The 14,847-nt window shown below is 40.9% G+C and overlaps 1 protein-coding gene and 1 long non-coding RNA gene across 3 annotated transcripts in view; one reads left to right on the top strand and one right to left on the bottom strand.

Annotated features, from left to right (window-relative positions):
- The window catches only part of LOC145455235 (uncharacterized), a 19,637-nt gene extending 14,063 nt beyond the window's left edge, over positions 1–5,574 (top strand). Inside the window, exons 4-6 of the mRNA XM_080333183.1 lie at positions 2,672–2,811; positions 2,879–3,079; positions 3,161–5,574. Coding sequence (XP_080189309.1) covers positions 2,672–2,811; positions 2,879–3,079; positions 3,161–3,766 — 947 coding nt within the window. The 3' untranslated portion in view covers positions 3,767–5,574. The remainder of the gene's footprint in view (positions 1–2,671; positions 2,812–2,878; positions 3,080–3,160) is intronic.
- The window catches only part of LOC145455236 (uncharacterized), a 20,131-nt gene extending 5,284 nt beyond the window's left edge, over positions 1–14,847 (bottom strand). The window contains exons 1-2 of one of the 2 annotated variants that reach the window (XR_013920305.1): positions 14,271–14,847; positions 13,608–13,937 (exon numbers count right to left, since the gene is read on the bottom strand). This is a non-coding gene — a long non-coding RNA (uncharacterized LOC145455236). Of the gene's footprint in view, positions 1–10,978; positions 13,938–14,270 lie in introns of those variants that run through there. The other variant, XR_013920304.1, reaches the window with a different exon arrangement.

Here is a 14,847-nt window from a genome sequence, read left to right as displayed (position 1 = left end):
GCGAGGCGCTCGCGCGACCAAAACTACAGTACGATAAACCTCCAATGCATGGTGATTTGTTTCGTACGTTCGCAGTGTTCTGGTTTCCAGTCTAGACTCGACACTTGGTGGTATTTCAAGGCTAGGATAGATAATATCCGTTGTGAAATTATAATTTTCTACAATGAGATAATTTTTTCAAAATGATACGCAAGGGGATGAGCTATAAAGGGAAAAAATGTCGCATGAAAGCAAAACATCTTGATGAGTATAGCATCGACATCCTGTTTCGGTAATTTCGATTCACGCGGTCTCTAAACGTATATCCGCACCCGTCACCCTAACTATATATACGAATCTTAACACGTTTAGGTTAATAACAATCTCCTCAGCATGCGATTTGTAGGCATTTAACGGTTTTGTTGTCGAATTTTACTAGTAGACTATATCTGAGTAATAGCAATATGGTAGTCGCATATTCCAAATATAGCAAACAACGAAAATATACTTCGCCAAACTTCTTCACTTTCTGCCATCAATATGTCGTACACGCATTCTCAGACCTATCCATTATTTACATGTCTCATTCGCGGTCTCAAAACTTTTGCACTCGGATCGCTAATCTAAAGTAATATCTGCAGTCGACGCGCGTGGTTATGCGGAAATCGCAATGTCCAAGCGTAACCTTACTTGGGCGATAACGTTGTTGGGATTCAAATGATTAATATATAGATAATAATGGAAGCACACGAATAAATCACTGATTCGTATATATAGTAACTCACGAATCGAAGAGCATGTATTTTATCCTAAAAGTTTAATATATTAGATCAGTGGTTCCCAACCTTTTTCAACTCATCGCCCCCTTTTGAAGCTCCACACCGATCATCGCCCCCGAAATATTGGGAACCGAAAAACAGCACTTCGTCAGCCCCCCCCTCGAAAAAAAACGTTGGTCCCATAGGGTGATAAACCAAACCCCAGACCCCCTCAGCCAGTGGGCTTTTGTCGCTGCATATCAGATATACCCTATTTCATGTACTGTTTGGTGAGTCACCGTATTTCGCCTAAACGCGCGAAGCGCGACAAATTTGAATCGGTCAATATGGTCGATGTGGTATGTTGGAAAAGGTAGGACCCCTAGATAATAATTAAACATCTTCGGGCGGAATCATTGTTATATATTGACTTCTTTACATGATGCTATTTCGTGACCTCCTATATCTGCTGTGTCAAAAGATATGGAAATCGTCAAAACGTACCAAACGAAAAGACGCACATGATTTCATATTGGTATTTCTTTACTGGCAAATAATTTTTTCCTTGCGGGATGGCATTTAGGGTTAAGGTCGCCATGACAGGAACATTCGACACCAGCCATCGAGGCGCCTATGGACAATTAAACGTATATGTATATTGTATATAGATCGAGGTTTTCAGACAGCACAAGGGCATGTCTTTTCGGCCAAGGTCTTCTCGCTGCTGATCGTTCTGGCACACTTCTCGGAGGCGCATGTTACATGGCCTCTAACTTCATATGTCTTGGTGCATCGTGGCGCAGTAATGGCCGACGACGAAGTCTCCCATTTCCATAACTCATGCGTATTTTTGTTGGGTGACGGGGACCCCAACATTAAGATACATGAAAATACTAAATTGCGCGCAGCGCGAAAATTTTTTGAAAAAGTGGCATGAATTTCCAAAAATTTACTCTATCTTTCATGTTAATTCACGAAATAATTTTGGACTTCCTTCGATTTCGGGCCCCTCACCCTCAATTGGGGGGTTTGGGGTGCGGTAGTTACGGTCCCGACTCCAATATAGTCGTTTTAACGCACAATCGCCCCCCTATCGCCCCCTTCGCTGTTTTCGCCCCCTATCGCCCCCTTCGTCCGTTTTCGCCCCCCTATCGCCCCCTTCGTTATTTTCGCCCCCCTAGACCGCCAAATCGCCCCCTGGGGGGCGATATCGCCCACGTTGGGAACCACTGTATTAGATGATTAATACCATCTATATTGGCTCGCAGCCAGTACAGTTTATTTTTCTTCCAACTGCCTAAATGAAATCCCGTCAACTATCAACGGCATGATAAATAGGTAACCGCTGCCAAATCACATTGCTCATAGACTGTTTCTGGCAGAACCTTCCGTATATAGATGCTTCTCGTTGAATTGCGCGCCGAAATCTCAAACAAACAATACATGTGCATGTGCAATTGTACAAGCGGGTGCTGGTATAGTGAACAGCTGTTGACGAAGTAGTGAAGGATTTTTCACATTACAGCACGACTTATCTGTACGGTCCAATGTCGGACAAATGCAACGTTCATACTAAAAATGACTATGCAGATTTGGATCTCTAAGCGATCGTTAGTGTAGATCGGGTTTCAACGGGCAATAAGCTAAAAAAGGCGAAAAAGTATTAGGTACTTTCCTATCTCTGGTGTGCGAGCGTGATGTTACTAGGTAGTACTATGAGTAGTAAAAGTATGTTATATCATTAGCACTGCTGCGCGCTTGTTCTAACAACCACGAAGAACCACGACCTAACATTGTGCCGCGGAATCAATCCATGATAATGAGGTAGTACTGATTTCCAAGAGAAAGAGAAATGATACGATCATATCTTAGTATCATAGACGATTTAACACCACATACCTTCACCCAATCAATGGAATGCGTCTATTTTACAGATGTTAGAGAAACGGCATACATTACGGCTTTGACATCGGCCTCAATTACATACCGATTCACAGCGGCCTGTTCAAGAGAGGAAGTCGAAAATTGCGGATGCTTGGATGACTACATTAGTAGCTATGACCTACTAAAAGAGGTGCGACTACATTCGAGTACAAGGTGGTCACTAGTATAACATCAGAAAATAATATTGTTTGGTACAGGAAGCGAAGAAAATGCACCTAAAGGTCAGTGAGCTTGAGCTAAGACAAGCGGCGAAAACTTTTGATTGGGGTGGGTGTCGTGATTTGTTATCGTACGGAGACCGCGTCTCCACGCTGTTCACGGAAAATTTCGGGCGCAAACACGAAAGTTTCGATTTGAAAGGAAAAATCGAGAAGCACAACTTGAAATATGGAAGGAAGGTGAGAGAGAATTCAGCCATATCTCTGCATGACTCGGGTAATGAAAGTTGTCGATATATGAACAATCAATTGTGCTTATAGGCGATCGCAAATCTAATGCGTAACAAGTGCAAATGCCACGGCGTCACCGGCTCCTGCACACTTACGACTTGCTGGGATACATTACCAGCATGGGAGGATGTAACGAGGCACTTACGAAGCAAGTTCGAGTCTGCAATCAAAGTTCAATTGGCCAATGACGGGAATTCGTTACTTCCGACGCGCAGACAGCGCCTCGCAATTAGGGAGTACCCACCGGCCTATGACTTGCGAGCAATGTGGGATCCTACCTCGGGTAGGTTATCCCAACCCAAAAGTCTGAGAAGACGCTGGAAAAGGATGAGGAGAAACCTACGGAAAATAGCGAACAGCCGTGCTGTCGCCGAAGACGAGTTGGTATACTCTGAAGAATCTCCGAATTTTTGCAAAAAAGTCAAAAAGCACGGTACGCTCGGTACAGAAGGTCGCAGGTGTATACCTCACACTACCGGATCGGGAAGCTGTTCATATTTATGCTGCGGAAGAGGAGCTTCATTGGGATACATCAATGAGACTTACAGCTGTAACTGCGATTTTTCGCACAGCTCTTCGCGACAGCTGACTTGCGACAATTGTACGAGACAGAAGTCAGTATACTACTGCAACTGACGCGCTGCGAATAGTTGCTGTTCGAGTTGATTACCTCACGGCTTGTCCGCCGTAAAGAGCGTTCCGGTGCCTATTGTCGAAGACCAGCAAATGTGACGCGAGGAGATACAATACGTAATAAAGTGCAACATGTCGACCACAACCGGGATTGATGAAATACTGAGGTTCATCACATTAAATATTGTTACGTCACTGTACTACATCAGTGCGCCTACTCGAGATGCTATAGATATGAAAACGAACTAATACACTGAATGAATACCGAGCGATAGGTCAACAAACCGTTCCACAGCGGATGCCATATGTTTTGATTACGGTTGGGCAAATTCGGGTTTCCAATTCGATACCAAGAGGAGGACCTAACCGTGGAATTATGTGCGTTTTATGCGACCGCGAAGAGCGTCTTGCTAGCAGCCACACAACCAGCTTATTGAATAAACTTCATGTTCGGTACCCCAGCACCATGATTAATGCGTTGTCGTTCACACTCAGTTATGTCGCCTCGTGCTGCATGATTTTGATGCTCCGGGATAATCGCACGCTGAATAGAACCAGTGAGGCTACATCGTTGAAGTAAGAGTAGGCTGTCCTCCAGTTAGAATACTTTTCATGTCTTAGTTGAATGGCTCATAACTTCGGTACGCTCTAAGAAACCAAGTGACACTACCAGTATCCAATGATTTAATTAGCTGTACACAGCGCTATTTTTATACCGACTATTGACGAGAGTTTGCATTTTGTGACTTCATAATATTGGACCATTCTCGTATCAGAATAATGCTGCTGTTGCACAATGACTGCTTCAAAATTGCTGCGTATCAAATGCGAATTTACTATAGTTGGGAAAATTTGCATTCGTATTCTGGAATGTCAAAAATATAGGCGCGATTGTAATAGTATTGACTGAAAATATACTTTGGCCATTCCACAATTCTATCTATCTCACAAAGTGTGAATTTATGCCGACGGTAAGATGCATGTTATCCAACTGACGTTGCCGCAATCGATCGCCGATAAAATCAACAATGTTTGATCAGGACATTTATATATATCCTGATATATATATGGTAGCAGTGAAAAAACGAAGGCTGGAATACATTCTATCATTGCTCGGTATTTAAAAGGTATATTTCTCCCAAAATAGTAACACTAGATATCAGCGAATTGATCTTGTTTGGCAAGTTTGATCGATTTATCATCGACCAGAGCAAATCTATCGCCTTTTCTCAACATCAGCAAAGAACGCTTGTACAATTTACTTTCTGTTATTTCTTCAGTATACCGTTGGTCAACATAATAAGTTTAATTAATTTCGCTCTAATTTTCACTCAACTCTTTGAGATTGTAATTTATGGAATTAAAAATTCGTACAAGATGTGCTCTTCCATTTGCTACCATTGTAGCTTGCGTTACGAAGTTTTAGACATCGTTAAGTTGGTAGTTACGGCTGCACACTCACTGAATTCCGCGCCTGCAGTCGGCTAGTCAAAAAGATCATGGTCAATCTTATGGCTAGCATGGCCTATCCAGTGAACGTAGAAGGATTGGCTTACGAATGAGCATGGCATATCTTCCTAGGCTATACCTACTTACCACTCCTAACCGAAGGAATTTTAGATAGTTAGCATAGACTCTCATTGTAAGTTATTGCAATATCAATGTATCACTATTTCGAAGCATTAATTGGAGTCAGTCTGTGTGGAGCAGTGTTTCTTAACCTTTTTTTCCTGCTGCGCCTCTTTTCGGAAAATTGCCTAGGTTTGCCCCCCGTCCCATATTTTAAGGACGGTAATAAAACAAGCAAAGTCTATCGGTCTTTTCGTGCTGTGACTTCACTATTGGGAATAGCTTGAACCACTCGATTAATTCACGCTATAATAATTGTGTGCTATATTCGGGAGCTATATTCAGGATCAAATTAAGGTTGTTATAACAACCATCGGGTAGGTCTCATACCATCTGGTTCGAGCTCGGTGAACACATCCCGAATTCACCGCTGTGACTGGCAATACGGTGACGTTAATTCAATTGGGTTTTGTTTTGTTGGTTTCTATGACTAGTAAATCAACTGAGATAGTAGTAGAGATCTTTGCTCACACTGAATTTAGTACTGCACCCAGTTATTAACTTTAATATGGATGTATTCCAAACAAAGCAACCCATAGGGCCTATTATATAACGTTCATGTGAGGTTGCGGGTCACAACACTAAACAGTATAATCCTTTATGATACGATGAAGAAATGTTCTGAAGATTTAATTCTGTAGCTCTCAAATAAAAATATATTTACTTAATCATTTTGACCAAAATGTATCTTTGATATGCAAAGGAATCTCACAGTCCAGTACAGTGACTTTTTCTTCGATTTCGATACGTTGTTCGCTGAATGATAAAACACCTAGTTTGAAACATTCTGCGGAAAATAGCCCGACTTATAGCGTGACAGGAGTATTTTAACGGAGAATTGTCATTCTAAAAGTACGTGCAATTCACTTTACATAAATTATAATAAACCACTGCATTGTATACATCGAACCATGTTGCAAAGATTGTTGGCACATATTTCTAGGTGCGACGAAAAATATCGACATTTGACAGATTTCGTCGAATGTTAATTTGAAATGAGAACTCAGGGATATATATATAACTGTAGTTCTACTATATAATCATATGTCCCTACTGCGCCCTCTTGCGACGCCTTGATCGCAGGGTACCCAATATCGCCCCTAATCGTCTCCGCCCCCTTCAAAATCCAAATCACCCATTGGGGGGGGGGGTGGCTGGAGACCAGGTTAAGAAACACTGGCGTCGAGCAAAGACCACTCTGGACGGATTTTTAAACACAAATATACGCCGCCCGTTAAATAAGGGTTACCATATTTTGGAATCGGGAACGGAGGACACTTAATAGAAATTTTCAGACTTACAATACCGGGGTGAAATCTAGAAAAAATGGTAAATTTACCACGTAATTGTGGTTGGTTGACTAAAAAAAGGTCGTCACATACATTCGAACCACGAATTTCCTGTATTGTCAAAAACCGGAAAAAGGAATACATATCCTCCTAAAGAGAACGCATGGTAACCCTAGTTAAGTATTCCTTTTAAGAACCCTAGTTAAGAATTCCTTCTCTCGCGTCGAGAAAGTGCAACTGTGATTAAATGTGCAAAGCGTCATGACGTTACCACACAGATATCGTGGAATGGTACAACTCATGGAAATCTTTTACCTGCAGTTTAAATGGGGTGGCTTTCTGAAGAAAATAGCCATATTTACAACGTATGGTTGTGGCGCTAAACTAAATTACACCTTTTAAATTTCGACAATTTTATTAGCCGTCTTCGTCAGTTTCCCGTTTGTGTATATTTACTACTAAACTCTATGTCATAGGTTCCCAACCTTGTCTCCGGCGCCTCCCCCCTCGGGGGGCGATTTGAATTTTGAAGGGGGTGGAAACGTTCAGGGGGCGCTGGGCTCAGGGGTGGTATGGGGGGGGGCATGAAGAAAACTAGCCTCACAGTAGATAGTGTAGTAAATGATTAAACAGTGGAACAATAGTTCTATATATCCATGAGCTCTCATTGCAAACTAACATTCGACAAAATCTGTCAAATTACGACGTTTTTCGTCGAGCGCCGGGCGAAATATGCACCGACGATGTTTTCATGAATGCAGTGGTTTATTTTATTTCATGTAAAAGGGATTTGAGTTTTTCATTTATAATTCTGGAATTATCCCCCGTCAAAGATATTTTTGCAAATCCAGAACTTTCAACTGCGGTAACTCTGCTTCTGCGTGTTGGAATTGAGTGAAATTCGTTTTGCATTTTTTAAGACATCTCAACAATTTCATGGGGTTGACAGAAAATTTTTAATTTTTTTTTAAATTTTTGATGATGAATTAAAAATTTGAATTGGCCCTGCGGCGGCGTATACTGGTTGGAATTGAGCCACATTTGGTGTGCGCCGTCATGGCAAGCTCGCAATTTAATCGGTGAATGGCTGGAATCCGGAAAAAGTTATTTTTGAACAGCCTTAACGTACATTAAAGATACTTTGAAGCTTTTCAGCCAAAATGATCATCTAAATATACTTGAGAGCCACAATAATTGATAGCTACAAAATTAATCGTCAGAATATTTCTTCATCGTTTCATGAAGGACGAGACTGCTTAGTGTCGTGACCCACATTCATGTTCAAGTTGAGAGCTTGGTTCAGTGCTAAATTTAATGTGAGCAAATATCTCTACCACTATCTCAGTTGATTTACTGGTCATAGAAAGCAATAAAATATAACCAAATACAATTAACGTCCCCGTTTTGCCAGTCGCAGCGGGAATTCGGGAAGTGTACATCGGGCTTGAACCAAATGGTATGAGCCCGTAGGCCTTACCCGGTGGTTATTATAACAACTTTGATTTGATCCCGAATATAGCTTATACAATTATTATATCGTTAATTAGTCGAGTGGTCCCCGGGTGCAATTCAAGCGTGAAATATTTTAAATATTGAAATCCCAATCCGAAAGCAGACTTAGACCACTTACCCATTGTTTTTTACTACAGTCGTTAAAATAGGGGGGCACCAGACCCAAGCAATTTTTGAAAGGGGGCGCTAGAGGAAAAAAGGTCAAGAACCACTGCTCTACGGAAATCGATGTTATAGCTTGGACCGCAATCAAACCACATTACGAACATTATACACCACAAAATGTAGGAGATGAGTCGTCAGCGAATTGCGCAGGCTCAACCAATCAATTGGCTATTTAATGAAATTGATGAAGAGAATGAATCGTTGTCTAACGTAAAAAGTTGTGGTTGTGTATGTAGCCTACTGTACACATGCAGATATGTGAGGACTTCATTATTCTTAGAACTTGGGCAAACGGCGAAAATGACGATTAAAATAGAATTAGAACTAATTAACCCGGACTGATGCCAACTTTAGCAAGCGAGTTCAGGAATGCAGGCTAATATCGATCAATCCTAATAAATATACACAATACACATAGTTATGTACGTACGTTTGTACATTGTACATGTAGTGAGTTGACGAACCCAAGCGTGACGATCCAAATTTGTTATTTTCGAATAGTGGGACTCCGCTATTATTGCGTTTTGAAAAATTTATTTTTCGTCTATCAAGTATGGTACAACGTAGGCTACAGTATAAACGTATACAGTTTTAGCATTCTGGAAATGTCAGAATTGAAATTGGAATGGTCAAGTCACGTGACGTCAGAGGTTCGTGTTTACGTTCGCGTTCACGGTGAACCTTTTATAGAGGTTCGTGTTCATGTTCACACGAGCCAGAACCTTTCCGGGGTTCACACAAATCATATTTAGTAATTAGATTATGAATATTCGAATAGGTAGGGTATATTGTAAAATATCTCTATATCGCTGGTGATCCATTATGCAACAACTGTTGCGGGGGCCATTTTTCAAACATGCCTGCAGATGCGCGAAAGACACTTACGCTTTTCGAGGCAGGTCGACATAGAATAGGGTCGCCATACGTTCGGAATTTCCGGGACATGTCCGGAATTTCACTGTTCAAACTGCGTCCGGGATGAAATTCTAAAATATGCCGAAATGTCCGGAATTTTGAAGGCTTGAAATATAGGATCATTTTTTTCGTAAATCGACTTAACGCTATTATTTTTGGGCAGATTTATGCCACTTGAAATTTTTCTTCGCGCTGCGCGTGATTTAGTGTCTCATTCATTAATTTCAATATGTGGACCCCCGTCCACGCAAAAAATGCAAAAATAAATCATTTACTAAAATAAGTCTAGTTGTAATCGGAATTATAGGAGAATGGTATAGCCTACTCCTAAATAAATGAAGGCCATTTAGTTTTAGATACTTCAGTCAACGATAGTGAAATGTGTTACATGCAGGTGCAGTATATTTAGGCTTGTAAACAGTCTTATCCGTGTGACGTGACATGACTTTACGATACGATGTACAATGACGTTCACTCCATTTTCGAAGTCATCATCTTCCGCCAGTTCCACCGTGATCATGTTTTAGAAGATAGCTTGTATTTCGACTTGATTGCAGACATGCTCGACGATTGTCGTGTCGGATAGCCGGCGAGATGCTGTTCCACAATTGGGGTCCGGCATATTTGATAGAGCAATGCGTTGTCTTGTATTCCATCTTGATCATATGGTAGTTGTTCTTCGTGGACGCGCGTGTGTTGCACTTGTGAGTTTTTGACGCCGAGGTGAAGTAGTCGTTGAAATTTGAGGGACATTGACCGCAATGGAACTGATACATACACTTGGCAATTTCTAGCTTCCTCATATCTTAGCTCATGGCTTAAGTTTAGGGGCCAGTTCAGTTTATTATTAATGTGACCATTTTGAAACACCACAAGATTGCGATAAAATGAAAAGATAGGAAGTCAGAACGATATGGAGCGGTCTATCCATCAGACATTCGCCTTGGCGTAGAACAGCGATTTCCAAAGTGAGTGATTTTGAGAGAAAGTGAGACAAAAAAGAAGGGGTCGATAGGGGGCCAAACTGTACGAAATGGATCAAGTCGGGGAAATTGGCTTTACATCAGTGTTTCTCAACCTTGTTCACCTCGCGGACCGGTAAAATTTCGAAAAATATTTGGCGGACCGGTGGACCTTCAAAAATTGAAACCAACCCAAAATGTAGAGAATGCAACCGCGTTTTGCAAGTATATGGTGCTAGAGAGTGCATTTTGAGGGTTTTGCCCGTAATTAAATATGTTCATTATGATATTAATGTGATTTTACGGCAGTGAATCTGCTGAGTCGAGGTAAAATTGCCTTGCTCAGATAAACCTGCTACCGCCGAGAGTCGCTTACAGTCTCTTCGTGGATTTAATCGGACCCCAACTCTATAATATCGACAGGACAAGCGTTTCGGAGTCGAACCAAGATCCTTATCGTGCTACCCTGCACATTGCCTACCACCAGCAGACGGCGGTCAATACTCTGACTACTATGAACACAATATGGCGCACGGAAACACCTGACCACAGCTATACCCGAACATCCACAAAATCAGGGCCGAAAAAGCACTTCGTCGGCCCACACCCCAAAAACGTTGGTCATTGGCCGATGCAGGGTGATAAAGCCAACGTCTGGGGAGCCTCGTTTTCCCAGACCCGACAGCGCGTTGAAAGCTTTCACCAGTACTTGTGAGGACATTCATTCTACCCAGTGCAGACCAGAGTTGGATCAATTGTAATTTGTAATTGAGCTGAATGTAATTAATTACATTTTTTCATGTAATTGTAATTGTAATTGTAATTGAAGCATTTCTATTTTGTGTAATTGTAATTGTAATTTGATCAAAGGTTTGCTCAATTACAATCTCAATTACATTTTCATAGAAACCTGACAATCACAACATGAAATAATCATTTAATCAATCATTTATTCGTCGCACCAGTGAAAATACGGTACGAACGAGGAGAACGACGAGCGGCCTTAAGGCCTTAGAAAACAGTCACCACATGTAATAATTAGCCTATTTACATCTGTGTTCTATGCGTGCTGCGTTATAACTAGATAATTCAGTCCTGTTTCCCATACTTCAGTAGCAACAGAAAACTTTGTGAATTACAATATAGGCTAAACCAGTGGTTCTCAAACTGGGGGCGTGCCCCCTTGGGCGGCGTGAAAGCATCTGAACGGGGCGCGACGCTCCAGTGAACTGAAATCTTTTCCACGCTTGGCTCGATTCACCTCCGTTTTATGGTTATTGCTCGGTGTATAGTTTGAATTTCGTATTGGAGAATTCTCTCATCAACAGTCATAACGTTCCATACCATCAAACTATATGTAAGGATTGCCAACTTTCTGGTTTCATTGTGTGCTATGACGATAAGAGGGGCACGAAATATTCACTGTCATAAAGGGGGGGGGGGCGTGTCTAAAAAAGTTAGAGAACCAGTGGGCTAAACTAAATCTTAATATTTCAAGAATGGATGAACAGCAAATAAACTCTTCTGAAACCTGTGCTGAATCATTTCCTACGCCACGGTCTAAGTTTTTTTAAATCTCTGACCAGTATACCCGAGGCTTGTTGCAACAATAGCAAAACAAATTCAAGTTTCCAACCAAGGCTTCATCAAACTTGATCACGCATTTGTAGAGATGTTATCCCAATCTTACTTCCAATCTTGGCCAAATTTACTGGGGCCAGAAACTTTTCGCACCCTAATATTCATCAAATGCAATCTAACAGTTTCCGAGCAAGTGAAAATGTAAATGCGAACCAAAATATTGAAATTCTTAGTTATCAGGAGGTTTTTCCTTTTGCAGTTATTTTAATTTTACGCACCTTATCGGTATCTTCCTTATCGCTGACGCCTTACCAATTACATTTCATTATCCTCACTCAGCTCTGAGAAGCCTAATCGTTTGATTAGATTTCATTGACTGTCCTGTAGCCTATTCGCTGGTAGTCGCTCAAACCTTTGGTTCTTAACAGTCGCTTGAAACGTTTTCTGTGCTTGTAGTTTTCAGTACTCATGATTAGGAATAGTTTGAGTACGTTCGAGTTTTTTTTAATTGAAGGGTATTCTACATATCAGGAAACATGAATAGCTTGAGATTGTTGCTAATTACGTCGCTACGGTTGTCAAAGAACACCTCTTTACTGAATCAATTACCTCTTTAAAAGTAATTGTAATTGTAATTGTAATTTGATATTTTTAGCATTGCGTAATTGTAATTGTAATGTAATTCAAACATGCAAGAAAATAATTGTAATTGTAATTGTAATTAAATTAAAATATTGTAATTGATCTAACTCTGGTGCAGACAGAGGGTTTGTGTAGCCTAATCTCGCGAAGCGCTCAAATTGTCTTCATTCATGCCTGAATCAGTCAATAACATTGGTGATTGTAAATAGATTGCTATGAATTTTTATTCTCTGAGAATTATTAGATTTTCCGGTAGAGCTGAGTGTGGTATCGTCTTGCAAAACTTAGGGCACAGAATTGATAATTAAACATATTGGGCGGGCCCGTTGGAATATTTACTTCGTTGCAAGTCATTATTTCGTGACCTAGGCCTAGTGTCTGTTATGATGAATAGATATTGAAATCGCCCAACACTTTTCAGAGTCCCATATTAGCCTGAAGTTCATTATGTTGGTGTGTCGTGAAACGGTAGGGCCGACGCTGAAATACATATTTCTGTAAATGATGCGTAATTCTTGGGGGAAGGGTACTCGATAATCAAGTCATTTAGCAACACCAAATCGTGCATAGCGCAAAAAAGAAAGAAATTCGAAGATGTTGAATGAATTTTCGAAAAAATACTCGGTAATTTATGTTCATTCACGAAATAATTTTGGGCCCTCTTAAAGCTCCCTACAACTGGGGGTTGGGTGCGGCAGCTACTGTCATGAATTGAAAACAATTTGATCAAACAAACTGCGCGGATTATCGAGTCAGGTCCTACTTTTCGCTCACATGTCGTCAGATGACACGGCTTAAACTTCAAGTCAAATCGAACAAGTTTCCAGAACTGATGTTACTTACCGAGGTTCTGAATCAGTTTAAAATTAGATTTTTTATTTATTTTATCAATGGATAAGCCTTCAACAATTGTAATATACCTGGCGGACCGGCAAGAAAGTCGTCGCAGACCGGTGCCAATTGAATTCTCTCAACTTCGTGGCAACACGTCGTTGTATAATTTGGCACAGCTTTGTTCGTAACGGAAATGGATTATTACATCATATTGATAATGTCAGCTGTTTCTACATGAGAGTATTCTATTTCTACTCAACGAGAGATACATAAATAGGCCGCGACCCTTGCGATGACGCAATCTCACTAACTCACCAATCCCACTAAATGCATGCGCTCCGTACGGATCGTCTATTCCAGGCGTAAGCCAGAAAATCGTGAGCACACGTTGCTGCAACTGCTGTAGTTAGAATTGTGTCGTTTCCGAAGAATGGCATCTGAAGAGAGCAGAACAGAGTGTTTTGATTGTCCGCCGTACTTTGATAAAATGAATTGTTACGACTTGGAAACGTCAACAGTAGAACAAGAATTGAGGTGTTGGCCGTATAGCATGCTCAGAGCCGACGCAGACAGTTGTTCACAGGCAGGAGATTCTCGACCCAACCTTAGCCCGGCGGTTCTCCTCTTTTTGAATCTGGCAATACCCTTTCAAAAGGATAAGTATTTCGCGGCTCCCAAGCACTGGGTCATCCGTAATCTGCAAGCCTCCGGGAACGGAGTATTTCGCCGAGTCATACAAACAAATATCTTCCACAATAGGCCTACACATCTTACTACGCATCCAATAGATTTCTGTAGATTTCGTTAATAAAATTAACTGTGCAATGTGCATCAACAGAGTGGTGAAATTTAAAAAAAAAAACATTAAAATAGGATGTCCACGCAAAATGAAAACATAATGGATATTTAGTACAAAGCATATCAGTGTGACTTATGCTATTCCCTTTCAGACACCAGTTCACAAATGTGAGCATTCACCTTGGGAAGTGTCATCGTATTGTTCGGTTGAAACGGAACGGCGTGATAACAATTGCTTGATTGCAGATGACCTAATAAATATTGGAGATAGAATTGGCATTTCAGAAGAACGGGGTTTCGATTTTGAACTCTAACCTCCCCGGAGTACGCCACTGCACACGACTTACCACCATAACAGTCGCAATTCGACTACTGACCGGACCATAATGGCCATGGGTCAGGTTCGTGTGTATCAACTGGAACAAATGCTATATTAATTCCATAAAACAATATCTTCCATCGCTTTGCCAATAATTTCGACAAGGACTTGTAAGCGGACTTGGATAATTAGAAAATTTTCAGCTTTTCCAAATTAGATTAGAATTAGAATTAGAGCTACATACTATTTTCCGAATTAGATTATAATTAGAACTACTGAATTCCAAAAAACTTGCAAACTGAATGAAATTGTGAATGAGAAATACATACAGCAAACATCAAGTTCAGTTCATATCAAATAGCAGTGCATAACGATAAGCATGAGAATGGTTAACGTCTCCACACCAAGCTTGGCTCGTTTTTCACAATACCAGTATAG

This window comes from Botryllus schlosseri, chromosome 14, assembly GCF_051294905.1.
Source record: "Botryllus schlosseri isolate E-star chromosome 14, Bs_hap1, whole genome shotgun sequence".
In the NCBI taxonomy this organism is placed as follows: domain Eukaryota; kingdom Metazoa; phylum Chordata; class Ascidiacea; order Stolidobranchia; family Styelidae; genus Botryllus; species Botryllus schlosseri.
The sequence above is the reverse complement of the archived record's forward strand: the minus strand, read 5'-3'. Positions and strand labels throughout refer to the sequence as shown.